Source organism: Phodopus roborovskii, unplaced genomic scaffold (assembly GCF_943737965.1).
Source record: "Phodopus roborovskii unplaced genomic scaffold, PHOROB, whole genome shotgun sequence".
In the NCBI taxonomy this organism is placed as follows: Eukaryota; Metazoa; Chordata; class Mammalia; order Rodentia; family Cricetidae; genus Phodopus; species Phodopus roborovskii.
In genome coordinates, this window is record NW_026126547.1 from 14102031 (window position 1) to 14125421 (window position 23391).

Consider the following 23391-nt stretch of genomic DNA (forward strand, 5'->3'; position numbering starts at 1 on the left):
TTTTGTTTTATCTTTAAACTGTTGAGTGATTTTTGTTTCATTTTCATTTTTTTGTTGTAGTTTTGGTTTTGTAGGCCTGTGGATCACACCCAAGCCCTCATTCATTCCAGGCAACTGCTTCACTATCAAGCTATACTCAAGCCAGTGTCGTTTTTAGTTATACTATGTAAAGCATCTTCCCTTAAATGTCTATCAACAATATAGCAGAGCATGAACTGAGACCTGTTAGAGGGGGTCTCACAAACCTTTATGGACAAAAAGGCCCAGGACCCCGAGCCCCGAGCCCCGAGCCCCGAGCCCCGAGCCTATGCCTTGTAACTTGTAGACTGTGCTGCCATCTTACTGCTTCTATTCAGACTGTCTTGGTGTGAGTTCAGATTTCCCCCAATATCCCAAGCTCTCAGTGTCAAATTTCCTTCAGTTTAAAATATTCAGTATGCCCAAAGGGTTCCATTGTAGAATTTTAAGTTTTCTAGAAGTATATTTCAACTGCCATTGTAGTGTTTTGCTCGCTTTAGTCTTTTTAAATGTATAGTTTTGTTTGTTTTGTTTTTGTTTTTAAATATGCCGTGCTTTCCTCTAGCACAGTTTTTGCTTGTTGCTTTTACAGGTATAGAACAGTGTGAAATACACAAGATAGCTTCCTTTAATCTTATAGTGAAATGAGGGCATGTGACTAAATACCTGAAACAGAAGACTGCATATCACAATATAAGCACCTCTGGAGCTGGGATTAGAATGTAACCCAGTTGGCATTCAGGAAACCAGGTGATTCTGGTCTACCTCTATATGCATTACCTCTCCTGTTGCTGTGATAGAGTATCTGACAAAGGCAACTCAAGGAAGAAGTTATTCTGGCTACGATGGGGTGCGCCCATCGTAGAGAAGGAGTCAGCTGGTCACATTGCACTTTCAGGCAGCAGAGAGCAATGGATGCTGAGTCCCAGGCTGCTTTTCCTTTTTCCTTATCTCAGGACCCCAGCCCAAAGAATAGCACCACTATAGTTAAGGTGGGTCTTCCCAATTAATCTAATCTAGCTAGTCATTATCAGGCAACTTAGTTCCCTTTCTTCTTGTTGTGATAAACATACCCTGGCCATAGCATCCTAAGGGAGAAGGTGTTGACTTTAGCTTAGAGTTCTAGGCAAAGTCGATCACGGTGGGCAGTCAGGGCAGGAGCTCAGAGCATCTGCTCACACACCGGGGAAATGGTGTTGCCCACAGTGGGCATGTCCTCCTATGCTGACCAGTGCCGCCAAGACAGTCCCTCAAAGACGATTCCAAATTCTGTCAAGCTGACAATTGACACTGACCATCACACATGCCTACGGGCTCATCTCTGTTGTATTTCCAGGCTGTCTCCAGTTGATAGTATTAATTATCATATCATAACTAGAAACCTAGTCTCCAAGTAAAGACTGGATCCCATACAGGACACGAGTGAAAGGCACAGCTGGGAAAACATAGGACAGGTTTCAGTGTGGACTCCGTGGATCACACAATGATAACACCAGAACTTCAAGTCAGAGTATGTTTTTCCTTTGCTCAAAAACTCGCCTATAATTCTCACTTTATTTCAACTAAAATATTAAAAGTCCATATTATTCAGTCCCATTATTTAGTCAGCCCTTCAACTGCCAATGTCTAGTATTCTCTTAACTTGGTCCTTTTTTTCTGGAGCCATAGAACTTGTAATGTGGGACCCATTTCCTCAGCAAGGAGCTCTTTTCTCCTAGGTGGCTTTAGGGTTCATCCCTTCCTTCAGGCTGTCTCCATCAGACAGGCCTGTCTTTGTTTCTCTGTCATGGTCCTTCCCCACTTGTGCTGCTCCCCAGTACCGCACACTACTTTGGAAGTACAAATTTAGGATATCTATAGGTTTCCTTGTTGAATCTTGCCTTTTATTTATTTCACTATAGAATTGTGATTGGATATGGGAAATGCCATCACAGATCTAACACTTCATTGTGATGAGTATTTTAAGCTCAAGGAGTTGAGAAAACAGCCAAAGCAGGGGGATCGCTCTAGCCTTTGTCATCCCTCTTTATTCTGCCTTTCTCCTCTGAGGTCAGTAAAAGAATCTCCCGACCTATCTCACCTAAAGTACCCTCCTATGCTAGGTATTCTGCAGACACAAGAACAAAGGGAAATAGGAACAAATAGGCTGGGTTACTTTGCATTGCTATGATTAAGTAACTGACATGTACGACTTACACGAAAAAGTTTATCTTGGTTCATTGTTTCAGGGGAGTTTCCGTCTTTTATGGCAGGGAAGAGATTGAGGACTTTATGGCAGTGGGGGTGTGTGGCAGACTCCTCACATGGCAGTAGACAAGAAGTAGAGACAGCATGCTGAAAGTGGGCGGGCACAGACTTCAGATGCCCACCCCTCATCACCATATACACCAATCAGGCCCCACCTCTGAAAAACTCCGCAGCATTAAAGTTGTGCCAGTTTGAGACAAACACTAAAACCAGTAGCCGAGGGCTGTGGAGGCAGCTTAGCAGAATGCTGGCTCACAAGCATGAGGAGATATCTTTGGAACCCATGTACAAAGCTGGACATGGTGGCATCCACCTGGGCAAACAACACCTTGGAGACAGAGACCAAGATGTCCTGGAGTTTCTAGCTTGTCAGTCTAGTGATTGGAAAGCTCCAGGTTCAGAGAGATTGACGAAAACACCAACATCGACATTGGGCTTCCACACATGCACACCTATACCTACAAGCACACCACACATTGTACTAGTTACTCTCCTGGCTACAGCTTTTCTCTGCTGCTTTCCTCCACTGAGGCTTATATTCTGTTTTCCTGGTCTCTTCATACCCAGTGTTTGCATCAAGTGTTATGTATCATCTTGTCATTGCCTTCCTACAAAGAGTTAGACCCTGATAACAAATTTGATGCCTCATAGGAATTTCTAAAAGAAATCTTAATGGAAGCCTTCATGGCCCTGCAGCTCTTGCTTTCTGCCTATGTGCAAAACCACCAGCGTATAGACAATGCCAGCTTCTCTTACTGGTATGAACAGTAGCTGACCCTCCTTGCCCATGGCTGTAGCAGCCTCCAAGTACCTGTATGGCCAAAGAAAGAAAGATACTCTGAGTGTGTGCTTTCCAGCAGGCTCCAGAGCCTGTCTTTTAGGTGCTCTTCTTTCATGTGGGTTTTCAGGGTATGTGTATGATGGGAGGGGTCTTTCCCTCGAAGCATCTTTCCTATTTACCCCGTGAACAGTCTGTAACTTTTCTTTGATGGCATCAATCTTTAAACAGACTCAGTTGCTTCTTCTCTCTTCCATTATCTTTCTTGAGACTGTGTCTCTGCTCTTGCCCCCCCCCAACAACTTGTACATTTCTGAACAGTGTTGCTATTTGCTCTCTGCAGTTCTTAGTGTAAACGTGCATGACAATAGCCAGCAACAAACCATGCTACATCCTAAAATCATGCTGCCTTGAAATTTCCTCTGCCAATAAATGAGTCCATTGCTTTTGCATTTTTCCTCATTCAGATTTTCAGAACATGATAAATTGTTTTCTGAAGTGACTTTTAGTCTGATTCCTAATGGGGTCCTTGTTCTTATCCGACGCTCCCAAGTAAGTACAGTCTGCAGTGCCTTCATTTCCTTTGACAGTCTGACTTTCTGATTTGCTCTGATGGCATTCTCAAACTCAGTTCTTTCTAGGAGAGAGTTCCAACGACTTAAAACATGACATGATCGCGTCATCACAACAACCCTGCTTCTCTGGAACCAGCTTCCTGTGTGACTTTTCCTGTTGCCATACCAGAATACTGGACAGAACAGCTTACTAGATCCAAGTCTTATTTGAATTCACCCATTTAGAGAGTTTAGCCTACCCTAGAATGGACAGCACAGTAGTGGAGCAGCCCTGGCTGGGGGCCAGCAGTGGCAGGCAGGAAGGAGAGAAGGCCTAGCAGAATCTTCAGGGGCCTGCGGGGCATTGGTGTGGCATACACCTTTAATCCCAGCACTCAGGAGGCAGAGGCAGGAGGATCTCTGTGAGTTTGAGGCCAGCCTGGTCTACAGAGAGAGTTCTAGGACAGCCTTCAAAGCAATACAAAGAAACCCTGTCTTGAAAAACAAAATAAAACAAACAAACCAACAAGTATCTTCAAGGGCCTACACCTGTCACTTCTGCCAGCCAGGTCCTACCTGGAAAGTCTCTGCTGCCTACAAGATAGCCCCACAAGTTAGACACTGATTCCTCAAAACATGAGCCTCTCAGAGAGGGCTCATTTTGTTTTTTTGAGACAGTTTCTCTATGTAACAGCTCAAGTTGTCCTGGAACTCACTCTGTAGATCAGGTTGGCCTGGAACACCCAGAGATTCGCCTGCCTCTGCCTCCTGAGTGCTGGGATTAAAGGTGTATGCCACCACCCAGCTGGGACAGGACTTTTTTTCCTGTTGTTTGCCTAGGACAAGTATCTAGTACATAGTTATACTAAAATATTTACTAAATGAATGAAAACTAGAGCATGAAGAGTACAAGGCAAGGAAGGATTTGGTGTGACCTATTATGGTATTTTGTGTTCTAGGCAAGGGATAAAGTTTAGTCAGTTTGTTGCCATTGAAAGAGTTGAACAAGAAAGTGAGAGCAAAACCATGTAGTTTAAAGATTGAATTGGTACTGAGGTGTTAGATTAATTCTTGAAACGCTTCCAAGAGCTGAAGAGCTAGCTCAGATGGTAAGTGCCTGGCACACAAGTACTGAGCCTGAGGTCAGGTCCCAGTGCTCAGATCAAAAGCTGTATGTGGTGTGCACTTGCAATCCCAGCGTTGGGGAAGCAGAGGCAGGAGGCTCCCTGGGTTTCTGGCCGGCTACTCATGGTGAATTCGAGTGTTCCAGATTCAGTGAGAGATCCTATTTCCAAACATAGAGTAGAGAATGAATGAGGATACCCAGCATCCAGCACTCACCACGGTCTTCAGCATGTATGCCCACGGTGCTCATTTCCCTTTCTGGCCACTGCCAAATGTGCCTTTTGGAATAGTTTGACTCCCAAAGAACTGTTAAAGTAGTTAAATGAGCTGCACTAATAATACCCTCCATTACTTCAGTTTCACATATAAGAAGATTACTTTGGTGTCATACTTTAATCCAGGGACAGATCTCAGTCAAATATAATTAGATTCTATATATTCTTTTTTTTTTCCTTTTTGGGGGTGGTGGTGGTGGAGCGTGATTTATGATAACAATAGGTTCAGTTTTGAATGAGTGACCTTATTAAGTACATACTAAACTAAAGTAAAGCAATAAATAGCAAGAGAGAGTCAAACATCATGAAACCATCAGAGTCCTCAGAATATCCACCAGGAAGCAGTGAGTTTGTCTCCATGTCTGATCTGGCTGTGGTAGAGCTTCCTTGTCATACCATGGGTGAACAACAGTGGCTCTGTTGGAAATGGTCACCCTCTAGCTGTTCTCGCTGTTCCCTTCCTGTTGACTTGGAGAGGATAGCCTCTCCCCAGACAAGGGACCTTGGAGGATACCTAGAGACCACCCACTGCTTGTGATTCTAAAAACAAGTGTGCAACTCCATTTCCTACACCTGCATCTCAGTAAGGTCAAACAGCATGCACATTGCAGGTGCACAGTTGAAAATTTTTGTCAAAAATGTTATTTAATGCTTCTACATCATTTAGTGGTTTACTTTTTGGGCAAAGTGTTTAACGCCATTCTTTGTGACCTAATAAGCAAATAGCCTGTTTTTTTTTTTTTTTGCTTTGGTGTTTCTGTGGGCAGGTAAAAGACATTTTTTTTTCTTTTGTACACTAAAGATGCTTTAAAATTGTTTTTCACAAGTTTTAACATGTATCATTTATTAATTTTTAGTTTCTTATCTCATTTAAAGCTAGCATATTACATATTTCTTCCTATTGAGAATTTGTTTATACAGCAATCTGTCATATTTTTGTTTTTGTGATGGCAAAATAATTCTATAAGAACATGAAAGCTTTTTTCCCTTCATCTTCCCAGGCAATCGTTTATTAATAATTTCAAAATTGGCAATGGTGGTAGGTGGAAAGGAGATTATTACTTAATCCTTTAAAGTCCCCTAAAATTTTCTAACTTGTAAATATATTCTGCTAGCCTGATTATTTTAATAAAATTCACTTTGCTAGTTTTTATATGAGGCATACGCAGCTTTAAGTGATTTTCTGGGTCATTTAAAACTGTGCTAAGTTTGAATCCCCCAGTTCAGTTCCTGCAGTCAGGCTGAAATGTTTGCACGCTCTGTGTACTACTGTTTACTGCTGTTGCTGGTACCTAAGGTGCAGTTGGTGATCTTCAGTGCACTCTGGATTAGAAAGCTGTCCTGTGCAGGACAGCAGAAGCACACCGAGGTCTGACTTAATACACTTAGCACATTTCTTGCAGGTTTTGAGCTCTGTTCGCACAGAAGGGAACCCTCTGGATGTTCACTTTGGCACCTCGCAGCCTTACCAGGTGTGCACAGTGGAGTGCTCCATCAGTGTGGACCAGGAGCCCATGGCTGACAGCTGTGTCTATGAATGCGTCCGGAACAAACTCCATTGCATGTCCGTTACCAGAATACCACTAAGAGCGAAGGCCATCAGCTGTTGCAGGAATCCCACTGAAGACAAACTGATTGTGGGCTGTGAAGATTCTTCAGTAATTCTCTATGAAGCTCACCGTGGAGTGACTCTCTTGGCCCAGGCTGAACTTCTGCCCTCATTAATAAGCTGCCACCCAAGTGGTGCCATTCTGCTAGTTGGCAGCAACCAAGGGGAACTGCAAATTTTTGACATTGCTCTATCCCCTATTAACATCCAGCTCTTGGCTGAAGATCGCTTACCCAGTGAGACTCTGCAATTCAATAAATTCTTTGATGTTTCAAGCAGTCTTGTACAAATGCAGTGGATAGCTCCTCCTGTTGTTGCCCAGAAGCCTGAAAGAGGAGAAATCTATGATCTCCTCTTCCTCAGGTTCAACAGAGGACCTGTGGGTGTCCTGTTGTTTAAACTTGGTAAGCCAAGTAGACTCGTAAGTACCTTGTTTATGTTGATGAAATAACCAAGGCATTAAACTATTCTTCAAATATAGGTTTTCTGTTTGTCTTCCCATAATTATGTCCACATTTCAATGATTGCCTATAGGTCCTTGAAAACACTTGTAGGTGGCTTTTCTGTCTAGCAAAGGAATATTAAATATTAGAGACTTTAGAAATTGGGCTAATTGTAAATAATGATGGTTAAAAAGGATGGATTTCCTGAGCTGGAGAGATAGCTCAAGGCTTAAGAGTGTTTTCTTTTAAAGGACCTGGGTCTAGTTCCCAGCACCTCCATGGTGGCTCACAACTTCTTGTAACTCCAGTTACAGGGGATCTGATGCTATCTTCTGGCCTTCCCAAGCACTGCACACACATGGTACACATAAACTCATGTAAGCACACATAAACACACATGCACACACATACCACACACAAAATAAATATTTTTTAAAATCTGAACTTTCACTTCTAATTTTTCTGAAATAATTTCCATAATAGGTAGATAAAAGTTTAAGAAATTAATTGAATTCGTTGTGAAAACCCTGAATTATAGAATGTAATGATGACTGTGTTCCTTCTAATAGTAGAAATGTGATTGACTGTTCATAATGTTGAAATTGTTCGAAAATGTTTGGAATCTCTCTTATAATCAAGTTAGACTTTGTCCAGCTGCATTTTAACAGTTGTATGTCTCCACATACAACACAAATTAAAGTGGATGTTTGATATTTTCCATATCTGTTAAAACATACACAGTCCTCTCTCTCCCTCCCTCCCTTCTTTCCTCCCTCCATCTCCCTCCCTCCCTCCCTCCCCTACCTTTTCTTTCTCTTCTTCCCCTTTAAATTACTCAGCTACCTGTCAACAGAATGCTGTCTGTCTGTGCTTCCACTCTTCCTTGTGAGCCTCCTCACAACAGCTTTGCAAAAAGCACAGTTTTGTCTTCCTGTCTCTAGCACATTTGCCTTCTTACTAAAGTAAACAGGCTCTCAGTGTAGGGATTTAGAGGGCTTCCTGCTAATTGCCAGCTTGTAAACTTAATTGGACTGTCTCCCTGGGCACTGTTCCTAAATCAATTAGGCAATGAGTTGGCTGTCACCTCTTTCCCAAGAAGGTCTCTCGGAATAGAATTATCCAATAGAAGTCAAGTGTTCAGATAGAAAGGTGATAACTTTTGCAACTGACATTTATCTTTTAAATTGTATTTTCATTTAAGTCTACAGGACAAGGAAACTGCAGGCTTCCAGTTTAGCTCTTTGAAAGAGCTAAATGTAGAATATCTAAGGAATTTTTTCTAAGTTTTCTGTCCCATTTTTAATGTATTATGAAATTAATATTTATATCATTTTTCCCTGGGAGGAGTAGATTACTTGAAATAGTAGATTCCAACCAGCATTTTTAAAAAAGAAAACCTAGTTTTAAAGAACAGATTTTTCTTATGATCTGCTACTAAATACATCCAAAAATTAATATACTTCTTGAATCAACACAGAGCTGATTCTGGGCATCCATGTGGCATTTTCATGTATAATTCAAGTTACTGCATATGTAAACAGGTAGTTGCATGTGCAGCTCTCCCGAGAGAGAGCTTTATGAAACTCTTTTTCAGACGTTTCTCATGCAAGCCGCAGGAAAACTTGACATGAGAGGTGTAGCTTACAATTTTAAATTGTAAAGACAAATCATTGATCATGGTTTAAAATAGAATGCTGTCACATGCAAACATGGCATTGGCAGATGCCAATATGCTAACATTTTTGAGGTTTCACTGTAGAACAGGTCAGTTAGTATACTGCTGTAGGAAAATGCTTAAGGATGGATGTCCCATTCTTATTCTTTACAATGGTTACACAAGAATGTTAGGTATGTAAAAGACATCTCTGCTACAAGAGGATTTCCAGATGAGTGTTTTCTTTGAGAAACAGACGTGTCATACTCCCAGCATTACATTCTGTAAACAGTAAGTGGGCTATTCAGAAAGCCTTCTGGCATTATGCTCATCCCATGTCTCCATGTGTGTAGACCGGGGTCAGTTTTGAGAGGCGCCCTGGTCATTATACTGAGATTGGAAAGCTTGTCCAGTCTCCCCACAGCCTGTCCAGCCCTCTGTGCTCTTTGAGTGCTTTCACACCATCAGCCTTTCTCCTAACACAGGCTCTCTCCTGGTAATTAGCACTTCTTTGCATTTACCTGCTTTCCCTTGCCTCCATGCCACTAATTATGTATGTGCCATGTAGGACCAGGCTGCCAGTGCTAGCCCGAGGCTGGCCTTGCCACCACTGTCACTGTGACACCTTTACTTCACTATCATTCCTACATGCCATGAATCTTAGTCCTAAGTCCATAAACGGGCCGGGCCACCTCATAGGAAACAGATCTTCATTGACAAGAGTCTTCGTTTTGCCTCTGAACAAGTGCTCCACCTTCTTCCATTGCCAGTGTCACGAATGTGGCAGTGAACCCTGACTTCCCTGACATCTTTGCTTCTCGCTGCCTCCTCAGCACCATGACTATGGTTTGTGTCTGCAGCACTTTTTAGAACTACTCATGGAAAGGTCTCGCTGATTTCCTTTGCGATAAATGTATTTCCTTTGTTGATGTTGGCTGACTGCATCCATGATCAAAGAACATTTTTTTTTTTATGACACTGAACACAGGGGTTTTTGTCTGTTTGTTTTTTTTCCACTTGTGTTCTGCCTACTCATGAAATGAAATTCTTCAGGAGTATGCTTTTAGTTCTAACCTCATTTTGTTCAGGTTGGAAGTTTCTTTGTAATTCATCTGTGCACTATGGTTTGAATTTCATCTCTGAAAGTCACAGTGATATTTAAATGCTACTGTAACAGTGTAAAGAGTTTTCAAGAACTGATTAGTTCACAAGGAATCTGCTCTCATAAACGCAGTATATTCACTGTATGTGCAATCTCCACTTGTCCTTCTACCATGCTATAAGCTAAATAAGCCCGTACTGTTATAGTCAGTTATAGTGGCATAAAATGGACTCAGCCACTATTCCTATCTCTGACTCTATCCACGACTGCTCCTGATTCCACATCTACACATTTCCCTGATCTGCTGGGAAGGTATACAGCCATTATCCTTTCACCCAAGCCCACTTTTCTTCTTATATTCTCCATCTTAGTAGATATTATAATTATTAGATGGAACCTCCAAATCAAAAGGTTCTCATCCTTCTTGAGAGTTCTTTCACACCTGGTGATAGTGAGCAAATCCAATCAATTGTACCCTGTAAATGCTATCAAAGCAGTATTCCAAAATCCAATCAATTGTACCCTGTATATACCATCAAAACAGTATTCCATCAAGCCTCCTCTATGTTCTCCTCATCAAATAGAGCCCTTCCATCTGTCCTCGTCTGCTTTCCATTAATTACCCCATTAGCTCCCAAAATACTCAAGAGGGATCATTATAAAAGAACAGATTTGGTCATAGATTATCCATCTTGTAATACTCAGTAGTGGATTAATACTGTCAGCTTCTCAGGCTCTGCTCCCCAACCACACCATACCAGTGTAGCTTCTCAACTGAGGCATATGCTCTCTGACTCATTTGCTATGATGTTCATGGTGGTGATGGTGGTGGTAATGATGGTCTAGCTATATGAATGGCCCTACAGTACCCAGTAACCTAAATTAAAGCTAATATATTTTTTCTAATTGAATTTTAAAAATTCCAGATTCTGTGTGTGTGTGTGTGTGTGTGTGTGTGTGTGTGTGTATGTCTGTGTCTGTCTTTCTAAAAAGCAAGAAGTATGTGTGTTCTTTAGAAACTTTGTAATCTTTTCGTTAACTATTATTTTAAAAAATTGAGTTTAATAATTTAATAACTGAGTAACACTGAGTTATCTTAATATTATAACGTACTCAACACATGATGGTAGTTAATTGCTATATAAGATATATCAAATAGTATATTTTTTCTATATATTACATAGAATATTTTGAGGAGAGGGGAGGAAAAACATGGAAGTAGGGATACAAGTAGAAAGGAAAGTGTCAAGAATAAGGGGGGTGAGAGAGGACAGTGGAGAAGAAGAGAGAGTATGTGCATTTTCTTTCACATACATGATATGAAAGCAGAAGGGGGATCAGCTAGGAGGGAGGGGATCAGCAAGGCTGGAGGTAAGGGAGGGCAATGGAGTTGCAAAGACAAATATAGCCCAGTGATATACATGTAAGGAAATCCATTAATTCTGAAAAGGAGAGAAAAGGCATTATATTGGATGTCTCCTCAGCTTTAATGGCTCTTCTCATTTCCAAGTTTATTTGAAATGAACTTTTATTCTATACAGGATCTGCTTCTTTCACTTTAGAAATGTGATGGTTTTATTATCAAATTTATTGAAGTATAATCTGCATAAATAAAATATGCCTATTCAAAATGCTTGTCAGTGAGTTTAATATATACATTCCCATGGTTGCCACTACAAACAAGATAGAGAATATTTCCATCACTCCAAAACATTCTCCTAAAGTCCTTTGTTGTCGATCTACCTTCATCAAAGCTGATCAACACTGCTTTGATTTCTCTCATTGCCAATTAGATTTGCTTTTTATAGAACTGCATAGAAATGTGTCTATATGGTAAATACTCTGTGTCTAGATGTTTCTACAGTCAGTATTAACCTGTAAGAATCTTCCATATTGGTGTGTATGAATGAGTCAGTTTCCCTTCGTGTTACCCTAGAGTCCATTATATAGCTACACCATGACACTTACCATTCTTTCACATGTTGATGGACATTTGGTTTATTTCAAGGTTCAAGCAGAAGCACTACACATGCCCCATCCTTCTATGAACAAGTCTTTATAGGGTTACATCTTCACTGCTGCAGGGAAAAACGTATAAATGGACATTGGCAGGGCCATATGCTACTTAAAAGAAAGATGTGCCGGGTTAGTGCGTTGACAGTAGCAGCTGCTTTATGCCTCTACTAGGACTCGATGGCAATATAGTGCATGGATAGTATTGTTAATATCATTTCCCTGATGACTTTTGCAGTTGAGCATCTTATATTTTCTTTATTATTATTATTTTTTATTATGTTCTTTTTATTTATATTTTACTTTTTAAAAAATTTAACAACTGCTTCTAGTGGAGTTTGAAGATTTGCTTTATTTTTAATTGTGTATGTGTATGGGTATGTGGCCATGTGGGTATGGAACATAGAGTCCAGAAGAGGGTATTTGATCCCCTGTAGTTGAAGTTACAGGTTATTGTGTTGTAGGTACTAGAAACTGAACTCAGGTTCTCTGCAAGAACAGTCAGTATGAGCTCTTAACCACTGAGCCATCTCTCCTGTTCCTCAGGGCTAAATCTCAAGTGATAAATCTCATATTGGTGACTTTTTTATTCAATATTTGGAGATTTACTAGGTATTTCTCTGTTTTTATATCTAATTCCTTTGATGTTAGAGAATCTGATCTAGTCATATGATTTCAAACCTTTGAAATGTACTGTAAGATGTTTTATTCCTCTGAACATGCTTTAGCTTGGTTCATGTTCTATGTGTTCTAAAACAGAATATATGTTCCACTGTTGTTGGGTAAAATGTCTTACGAATATCGGGTTAGTGTTGTAGCTTGTTTGGAATAGGCATGGTTGTGCATATCTGTAATCTTACTATAGGGGAGGTAGAAGCCAGAGGGCCAGAAGTTCAAGATCATCCTCTGCTATATAGTCTGAAGCCAGCCTGAACTACATATGACCTGTATTTAAGAAAGAGAAAGGCAGGCGGGCAGGCAGGCAGGCAGGCAAGGATAATATTTTGCTGATAGTGTTTTCAGGTATGTTTGCAGAGTCTCTGTTTATAGTCCCTTAGTCAGGAAGACACTGGAACCCAGTTATCTACTTAGGCAAGATCTCCCACCTCATTCACTTCTGTCCATTCTTGTTGCAGTATTCTAAACTCTATTATTAGATATATTTCAAGACTTCTATTTCTTCATGAAGTTTGAAGCCTCTATTGTAAGCATTTGGAATTCTAGGTTATTTTTATTTTTATCTTAAGCTTTTTAAAAATGTCTTCCTGTTGTTTTCTAGTTTGCATAATTTCAGATGCAAAGCCTATTATAATTCATTTCTTGCTTCTTTGTATATCCTGTGTCTCCACCACCACCAGTAAAAAAAACATTGTCTTTCCTTTTGAACTATTTGACTGTGATCATCTGTAGCATTTGTTCAGTGCAGCTTCCTTCCCTCTCTATTACTAGTAGAATTGATGCTTCTGATAGAGGTTGGGGAAAAAGACTATTTTCAGTTACTGCAAAGTTGTTACATGTCGACATCTACTGCCAAGAGCTGCTTGATTTATGACTAGGACTTCCAGTGCTTGACATAGTCAGGCTCTTGAGGCTTTGGGTAGTTACATCTGTTGATTCTACCAACTCAAAAGCAATAGTAAAAGTTTTACTGCTTAGGATACTCAGGGCAATTCCCCAGATTCCCTATCAAGTTGAGTCTTGTTAGATACAGCACAAGTAAGTTTGTTTGTTTCTTTTTGTATGACTTGGAGTTAGAATGAAGGCTTTCAGCATCTTTCTCATGAACTAATATATTTTGAGAATAATAAAACCTATAAATATTCCAGTTAAATTCTGATGACAGTAATAAAAAGAATTACAGCAATGTTTTATACTATTTTATAGCTTATAAAATAATTTCACAGACATTTTCTCATTTAGTTTTATGATTATTTGTATTGAGTTTTTATAGACTTAACCTAAATCAATAAAACTGAAGAAAAAAATGATAGTTAGCATTTAATTTTTTCCTTTGGTTTTATAGATACCTACATGTTTGTGTGTATGATTACATGTGTGTGTGCTTGTGGAGGCTAAAGGTCAATTCTGAAGTCTTTCTCACTTGCTTTTCATCTTCCTGGTCTCTCTGAACTCGAATCTCTCCCATTGCACTAGTCTGGCCAGCAAGGCCTCAGGATGCCCTGCCTTCATTTCCTCAGCATTGGGATCACAGGCATTCACTGCTGTGCCTAATTTTTTTACATTGGCTTCTGGAGGCTTGAACTTGGGTCCTAAGCAGTTCATCAGCTGGGCCATCTTCCCAGTCCCATTTTTAAAAGACGAAAAACAAAAAAACAAACAATCAAACAAAGCTGAATAGTGCTAAAAGCCACAATGTTTTCCATTTAACATGTAAAAATGTCAGTTTCAAATGCCATTGTAAAACTAGGTGTCTGCCTGAACTTTTTTTTTGTTTTTTTACTGTACCTGCTCTGTCAAGATTGGAAGTGGATTTATTTCCTTTGGAACTGGCAAACCAATGTGCCTCTGACTTCCCAGTGTATTTTTCCCTTTGTGTAAAAAGTGTGTTTGGTTTTGTTACTTTGCTTTGTATCTTAAAGATTCACCTGGTGTTGCTTGTCTTGTGACAGGTGTCCTGACTGGAGGACAGCTGGGCCTGGTGGACCTCATCTTCCAGTACATCCACTGTGATGAGGTGAATGAGGCAATAAGCGCCCTGAGCAGCATGAACTGGGACACGCTGGGCCAGCAGTGCTTTGTCTGCATGAGCGCCATTGTGAACCATCTCCTTAGGCAAAGGCTCACTCCAGAGAGAGAAGGTCAGACCTGAGTATATCACATCAGCGGTTTTGAGTGTACATTGGAATTCATTTTGAGTCAGTTTTAGGATGTTTGTTAGTTATGTTATTGGAGACTGAAGGATAAAAGTATTAGTGCTGTATGAAAACTTAAAGAGTATTGAAGAATTATTCCCAAATGGTACTTTCTGTGTGGTATTTGTCAACATAGAGGACACCTTTTTGCCACTGCTTAAGTTGAAACTTACAGTGTCATTGTTAGACAGTACAGACAAGTTCATGTGTGGAATATGCTCAGATTTCAAGATTTGATCAGAAATTTCATTTATATTTATTTTTTTTTCTGCTGATGATGGACATCCAACCAAGGTCTTATTCCTCTCTCATATAAAACACCAATATTTTTTTTCTCATTTATAGTTCTCTGTCTAGACAGTGGTTGCTTACACTTTCCTTTGTGTGTGTCAGAGTTATCTGTAGCCTAGGCTACTCTTCCTTGTTTCCATCCTCTGGATTTCCTCATCTTCTTTTAGTAATTAGTCCACAGAAATCCAAGATGTTTATTGTTGAGGTAGAAAACACTGAGGGAACAAATAACACATAAGATATGAAAACAGATTTTTTTAAAATCTCCTAGTTCTCTAGCATGTATCTATGACTTGTTATTCCCTTATATGATATAAAATAAATCAAAGAATTTATTTCATATCTTTGTATTACTAATATTAATATCAAAAAATTATATCTAAATAGTATTACTAAATAATACAGAGTAAGTAAATTAGGGAAGGTCTATTATTGGAGAAGATTTTCTTTCTTAGTATTTTCATTGTGTTTTAATAGATTTTCTTCATTTTTATTACATTCCCAAAATAAATAATAAGTTTTCCAACCCAAAGTAAATAATAAGTTTTCCAATAAAATTTTGTAGTTGACCAGTAACCTCGTGAATCTCTAGGACCTTGATCTAAATCCCAGAATATCCTAATAATATGTGCTTAAGAATCAGCTGAACTTTTTGAAAGTAGTCAAAACTCATCTATGGAAAGGTCAATGTGTATATTTAAAAAAATGCCTACCACAGTGCATGACTCACTGTTGGTATTCAAGAAATATATGTTAAAAATTAAAAGTATACCCAAAGATTTTAGGGGATAAAGAGTTACTATAATTTTGTTTACAGAGTTATCTCAAGTAATTATTATTCTAATATCAACACCTTCTCAAGATTGAGTATGTACTTAAAAGTAACACAAAAACAAAAGAGCAGAGTCTCCCAAATCTTGAGTGATATCCATGCTCTGTGCAATAAATCCTGAGTTATTCTTTAGGTGTATGCTAAAGAAGAAATAATGAGTGATAAAATATTGAGTTTCACTCAAGACACTGAGAAGTTGCTAACACCTTAGTGACTTTATGTTATTAAATTGCCAGGTTGTAAGAAAGATTATAAAGAAATACACAAATGGGCATTGTCAGATTCCTATCCTAATAAGGGATAACCCCCCCCCACAGAATCATATTGGAGAGATAGAGAAATAAAAAGCTTTCATGATATTGGGCTATTAAAACAAAATCTATACATATCCTGGTTTATCTGAGTATGTATATGCTAAGTAGATATGAACATTTCCTCTCAGGTAACTACAAAACACATTTCTAAAACATTCAGAATTCCCTGTTGAGATTTATTTTATCTGAATCTAACAAATTTGACATGGTAATTCATTGTCCTTTTATTAGTGAAACCTAGTGTGCTGTTATTTCTATCCGTGTTGTGTCTGTCTTTGAGATCTTCATTTCTTCCTTAAACATCAAGCTGGGTGGCCTAATGAATCCGTAGCTGTGCTGGGAGTTACTCATATTCCATGAAGGCTTGAACATTTCAGATGTATGGAACATGCTGTCAGGAAAACAAGCAATGGCAAGACAGTCTGGCTTGTTTTCACAGCAACAGTGCTATGTTCAATTTTAATCTAAATTGACTGCTGCTTTGAAAGAAAATACCTCCAAAATGCATCCTATTTTACTGTCTAGATTTGAGGCTGAAAAAAATAAAGACATTACTGAGGCTTAGTCAAGCCATAGCAATTACTCTGACAGGGTATTTATTACTTGGAAATCTAAATAGGCTAAAAGAGTTTTGCTAAATAATGAGTTGTTTATTCAATCTGGTGTTGGAAGCATAAATATCAGAGGAATCTAACTGTGAACTGTAGTATACTCATACATACTCATGTTCTCCCCATATGCTAATTACTTACAGGTATTTCTGGGCAGTACAGTCCCACTGGCATATTGTGGTAAAACTGAAGTAGACAGGCCGCTCCTTATCCCCTAGTCTCTTATGCTCGAGCTTCTCCCATTTACCAAAAACATCTTTCCAGTCTTCTCCTATCTCAGGGTGTTTGCTTTCGTGAAAGGATGAAACACAAAACCTGTATATGGCCAATTTAGGCACTAGATACAGATTTTTATTGTTCTCCTAAAATTGCATCACAGACATATCTTACTTCAATATGCAAGTTTTTATTTGTATTATTTAACTTTAAAAAGTATATATATATATATATATATATATATATATATGTACACACATACATACATACATGTAAGTGTACATATTTGTTTCCTGTGTGTGTGTGTGTGTGTGTGTGCATGTGCGCATGCGTGCACACACACACATTAGCCATGGTGTATGTTTGGAGGTCAGATAACTTATAGGACTTATTTCTCTCCTCTACCATATGGGTCCTGGGGATTGAACTCAAGTCATCAGGCTTGGCAGCAAATGTCTTTACCTGCTGAGCTGTCTTACTAGCCCCTTATTGGTATTTTTTAAGAAAACATTTCTACTGTGCTAATTTCATTTCCCTGTTCAAAAAGTTAGCTTTTTCCTTTCCACTAAGGGGAACACATAATGTTGAGCACACTGCAAATTGATTTTACTGGAAATACTAGTTCAAACCGCATTACTTTGATGAGTCACTGTTGTAATTACCCATTTGTGGTGAGAGTCGGTTCATTATGGATTTCTTCAGCTGTGGCAGCTTTTTGTTGCTCAGAGTCATTGTCAGCTTTGTCTCAAGTGACAGTTTATACACAGGTTTGTTTTTGTATCAGCTGTCATATTTTAATTTCATCTTTCCTGCAACAAGCTCACATTTCATCCAAGTTTGCAGGACCTGACCAACTGCAAACATGAATATTCTATTGTAATTGAAAGTCTCTCTTTTAATGCTTCTATGTTTGAATTCCACAGCACAACTTGAGGCAAGCCTTGGAACCTTCTATGCTCCAACAAGACCACTCCTGGATGCCACTGTCTTGGAGTACAGGGACCAGGTCAGCAAGTATGCCAGGAGATTCTTCCACCTCTTGCTCAGGTGCGTGATGTCATGAGCTGCCTGGGCAAGTCACACCACATATAAAGAGCTGTCTTCCACGAGACACCTTCAGAATATGGCCATTTTCTGACAGCTTTTCTCTTTAAATGAAAAAGAAATTTTATTAGTCTTCATTTAATTTGTTATTATTTTCCTTTTTAGAAAATAGTGATTATTAATCTAGGGCCTTTACATCATCAGTAATACATCTGTCCTTTAATATGATAGTAAAATCTATGTAGAAAAGTTAGCATGAAAAATGGTAACTGAATTTTGTTCCTAGCCCAAACAAATCCTTTGGTTTAAACTGAAGGTAGCATGCGCTATGTGGCTGGGAGGCAGCTTTTGGCTTGCTTTCCTTTCATTGTTACACAGAAAGACTTATCCATTGTCCTTGTATATGATGTGGCAGTTGCCAACTTCACTGTAGTTCATTTTTCTCCTTTACGTACATAAATGTTCTTTCAACCTTAGGGATTATTTGACAGTTTGATAAAAATGTCAAATACTGCTCTGAGAAAGATATTCTAGAAGTTGGAGGACAGACATATATTCACAGAGAAGGATGGCAGGAAGATGAAAATTTGGATAGAAAGATTACAGACTCATAAATGCTATGATAACTACTGTTAAAATCAGGTAAATAGCATGAAAATTAAATTCTGGAATGAAAACAGGTAACTGGGATACTCAAATACATAATCATATTCCATTTCTTAGGATGAATGGTATATACCAGATCTGTTAAAATTCTCTCTTTTAGTTGTATATGTATACTTACTATATTCTGTATATATTTTCTATAGAACAAATTTGAATTCTCTTTACAAAAAGGAAGGAGTGTATGAAATTGATTTTACTAAGAATGTACTTGCTAAAGTGCTGTGTAGTACTTTCAAGGACTTTGATAATATCTTTTTATTTATTTATTTTTACCAGAACAACTTTATAAAGTGCTATCATGTCATGAAGTAATAGCCTCAGGCTTAGAAAATCAGCTTATTTAGATGAATAACAAGTGGCCATAGATCTAGAGCTGGTTCTGCTGCTCTTTACTCTCTCCTAAAGACACTTACCATCCCTGGTTGTTAAGTTTTCAGATACTAGCTTCCTGAATAACTGTGAGTTGTTGTCTGTGCAGGAATAGGCTGACTGACAGATGGTCAAATGTCTCAAATTCCAGGGGACTCAGATTGTTCAAGCTTGAGGAGGTCTACTGTTATACAGACATTTGTGCTCCATAATTAATTTTATCTCTATATAAAGTAGTACTTTGAACTCTGCACAGCAGTGAGGCCTTTAGAAAATCGTATTTTTGGAAGCTAGGAAATGTTAATATTTTGCAAGAGTTATTATCTGTAATTGAATCTTGCCTTTTTATCTGAATGGTGTTAGCACATTTCAAGAGGGTCTTCATCTTAAATGTAGCAGTCTTCATGCATGAGCATATCCTAAAAATATTGGGGTCAAAGTCACATGTACTTGAACTTAGTGCTTTGCTCTTTGCTCTCTTTGCTATTTTGTTTTTCTTGTTTTTAGGGAAAATTGATGAGCTAACTTCTTGCCTAGGAGCTCAAAACAGTAAATATGAATAAGAAGTTTTGAAAGTGTATGCATAGCAGCCTCACTGTGGTTTTGGCCTCTTTAACTTTAAAGCAGTTATTGTAATTTTTTTTAACCTCTGCCCTAGGAATCTCACCTTCTGTGGATGTGAACATTTCTTCCTCTGTGTTGTTTTAAACTGGGTGACTTTTGTTGCTGTCATCAGTATCATATTCAAACTTTTCTGTTTAGTCCTGTGAGATGTTTCTCTTGGGAAATGCTAACTTTTTCATGTTTCTGTTTTTGGATGCTTTCAGTTCCAATGAAATTCCCTAGTTTCTCTTTCAGTAACAGGGTACACAGGGCTTTAAGAAAAGAGGAATGTATGTCAGTAGAAACTGAATGAGATAGCCTAAGTTGGAAACACCCTTTTGTTTAATCTGCTGCTGAGAAGTTTTATCTAGGGGAGATGAAACAGGTCAAATGCCTTCAACAAAAAGTGGGACGTGCTAAGATTGCATGAGTCTCTCTGGTTTGGCTAGTCATTACTTTAATACTCCCTAAAAACTTATTAAAGAATTAAGGTCATCTAGGGGCATTTTACATTGAGGCAGAGGAAAGGAGCCCCAGGGAGACTAGGAAAGCAGCTGAAGTTACTGAGTGGGACTCAGGTGGGATGGTGGGATTCCTGGTGAGAGTGAAATGCTGCTTTTTTTTTTTTTTTTTTTAACTTTGATCCAGCAGACAAAGGCTGGGGTCACAGTCTGACTTTGCACTAATAGACAAGGGTATGTGTGGTTGTTAAAACAAATGTTTGTATACAATTTAGGTTTTGTTCTTGTTGGAGAGCAATTCTCCAAACATCTTTCTGTGTCTCTTGGCTTTGATCCAAGTTCAAACATACTTAAACTGCAATACTTATATCTTTTCTTGAGAACTCTTTGTTTATGCTCAGAATTGCTGAGCATAATGTTCCCAGGTGGCATAGATCATTCAATAAAGCGTTTGCTTTAATAAAATTAAAGAAATAATATTCTATTTGTAAAAATTGTTAAGCCACAGGACACCTACAAAAAATAAACGCAGCTTTGCCTGAAATATGCTTAAAGAATGGTGACTGGCCTTTCCACCTCTATGAGATTGAATAGTCTTCAGAGCACTTAGTGGGAACCATTACCAAGTAAGAGCTTTTCATCATAAACAAATAGAAACTGTCATAGGAACAAGTAAATACTGATTTAATGAAAATGCAAACATTTTACATGAATGTGCTCCACAGCAAGCACTTACTTCATTAATGTAGAAGTTGGATAATGTCTAGAGTTAATGGTTTAGTTTAATTAATTTTCTCTTCAAATCTAAGGCTACTGTTTTCTGATAACAGTGATGCTAATATGATTGTAACATAAAGGCAGGTGCTTTTGAAATGCTTATAAAATAGTAAGCTATTTGAAGAAGAGGACTTCATTGCCTAGAAATAAAAAAATATTAAGTTTTATAGAGGAATGTAAGAATATGCATGTTTTCCCTTACAATTCCACACAAAATTAAAATGAATTGATGTAGATAGGAATAAATAAGGGGCTAGATGTGTGATAATATTCATAAAGTGGTGTTAGAGCATAGATGAGTCATGCATGTTTTGTCAACTTTGTGTATTTGGAAATTTTTGTAATAGAATGTGAGTAGTATATATTGAGTTGGAGTTAATAGCCATACTAATAATTCAGGAAGAAGGGAAAGCCACGCATGGACTGAAACCTGAAATTTTGAGCACCGCCCCCCAATCTTATTTTGTTTCTGTTTTGATATTTATAACAGCAGCAAAAACCAACTGGTCGTCTAGAGGACTTGAGTTCAGTTCTCAGCACGCACATGAGGTGGCTCACATCTACCTTTAATGCCTGGGGATCTGATGCCTTCTTCTGAATCTGTGGGTACATGCACGCATACAGACAGAAACATTCGCGTGTGTGCATAATAAGATAATCCTTTAAAAATGAAAAAAACAAAAACAAAAAACTTTAGCACATGCTACTAAAGGAAAGCCTGAGATGTCTGCCTGTGTTGTTCATCTGCTCCATTTTAATGTCTGAAAACTGCAGCATTAAAATGAAAGCCTGTACATAACTTAAAAAAATAATTAGGGGCTGGAGAGATGACTTGGTGTTTAAGAGTACTTGTTTCTCTTGTATAGGGCCTGGATCCAGTTCCCAGTACCCCCTGGGAATGCCAATTTCTAAACCTGTGGAGAAATCAGCATGCATGTGGTGCATAGACATGCATAAAGGCAAAACACACAGAAAATGTATTCATCTAATTCAGGTTTTAAAACCCCTTAAGCTATTTAACTATTAATGGAGAGACAGTTGGAAGTAAAATTTCTTTTTATTTTTGAGGCTCCTCTGGTCTCTGAGAAGCCACACTCTTTTTACTTCAGGTTCCTTTGAATTTGTAATATCAGACGTAAGTTCTCTGAGCTAAGCTTTGCCTGCTTAGTGAGTTCTAGGTTTCCCAAGTCCATCCATGTGCACAGTTATGGGAATGTCATAGTAAATGGAGAAGGTGGGGTATCGTGAGACACATTCACAGCAGCAGTGTGTGCTGACCCTCACTCATAACCACCATTGCCTGCACGCTGAATGCAACCTGGTTATGAGGAAATGCACTTTTGGCAGTGTTAGGCAACTGGGACCTTAGGTCGTCCAAGGGTACTTCTCTGAATTAAGCCATTGCTAAGCAGATGTTGCCTAATGTTAGCCTGAGGCCATTTTCTCTTAACAAACCTGTAGTCAGAACTTCTTAAAGACATAAAGATGTTGATCTGTGTTTAGTCTTTCCTTTAGGAAGAAATAATTGTTTCCCAAAGGAAGGCAATCCTAAGAAGTGATGAGATTATGGAGATTATGATTTGAGGCCCTAAAGTAGTACTCATGGGTTACAGTAGTAAGGTTTTCTTCGTTGTTTGAAACTTGACATTTATTTTAATTAACAAAGAGTCCTTCTGTGTATTTATAGGGAATAGTGTGAATTGAATCAAGTTAATTAGCATATCTGACATATCATCAATTCATCACTTTCTGTAAAGAGGAGTTTATATTTTAGCAAATTAGAAACATACAATGCACTGTTATCGACTGTGGTTGCCACACAGAACAACAGATTGTGGAAACTGGTACCACCAGTCTAGCAGAAGTGCTATGCCTTTGATGAACATCTTCTCTTCTCTGTGTCTTCCCCTCAGACTCTGTGTTTCTGAGATCGAGTTAGTAGTATTTGACACTGCCCATGCCAGGGAGGACTCACTAGGTCCACACATTCCCCCAGGAATCCTTCCTCCCACAGTAACATGAGGTACCAAATTCAAATTTGTGCTAGTTGGATATTTGTTAATCTTCCTACAGCCCAATTTAAATAGGTATTTCCCCATTTCAAGTCACTGCGTGTCCTTGACCACAGGTGCCAGGGCTGATTATATAAAGCAGGAGTCAGCTAACTATACCTTGCCTCCCAGTTTTGTAAATATAATTCCATTGGAATGAAGCCAAGCCCATTTGTTTCCATAACATCTATGGCTGCTTGAAAGCTATAGTAGTGATAGGGTTGCGTACCCCTCAAAGTGCATTTACTATCTGGTCCTCTACAGAGAAAGTTTGCAAACCCCTGTTGTAAACAAACAGCAGCAGAAACCTACAGTTTGGGAAGCATGTTTCTTGAGTGCCAAAGGAAGATGAGACAAGTGTTCTTTGTCATATGGACTTAATCATTTTGGAAGTAAAATTCATTTGTGGTGATCCTAGCACTGAGAGTTTGGGAGCCACTGTATAGGAATGAGAAGATAATTATT

At 38.7% G+C, this 23391-nt stretch overlaps 1 protein-coding gene across 1 annotated transcript in view; it reads left to right on the plus strand.

Annotated features, from left to right (window-relative positions):
• The window catches only part of Wdpcp (WD repeat containing planar cell polarity effector), a 268385-nt gene that overhangs the window by 142912 nt on the left and 102082 nt on the right, over positions 1 to 23391 (plus strand). The window contains exons 10-12 of the mRNA XM_051200567.1: positions 6401 to 7010; positions 14449 to 14637; positions 17879 to 18002. Coding sequence (XP_051056524.1) covers positions 6401 to 7010; positions 14449 to 14637; positions 17879 to 18002 — 923 coding nt within the window. The remainder of the gene's footprint in view (positions 1 to 6400; positions 7011 to 14448; positions 14638 to 17878; positions 18003 to 23391) is intronic.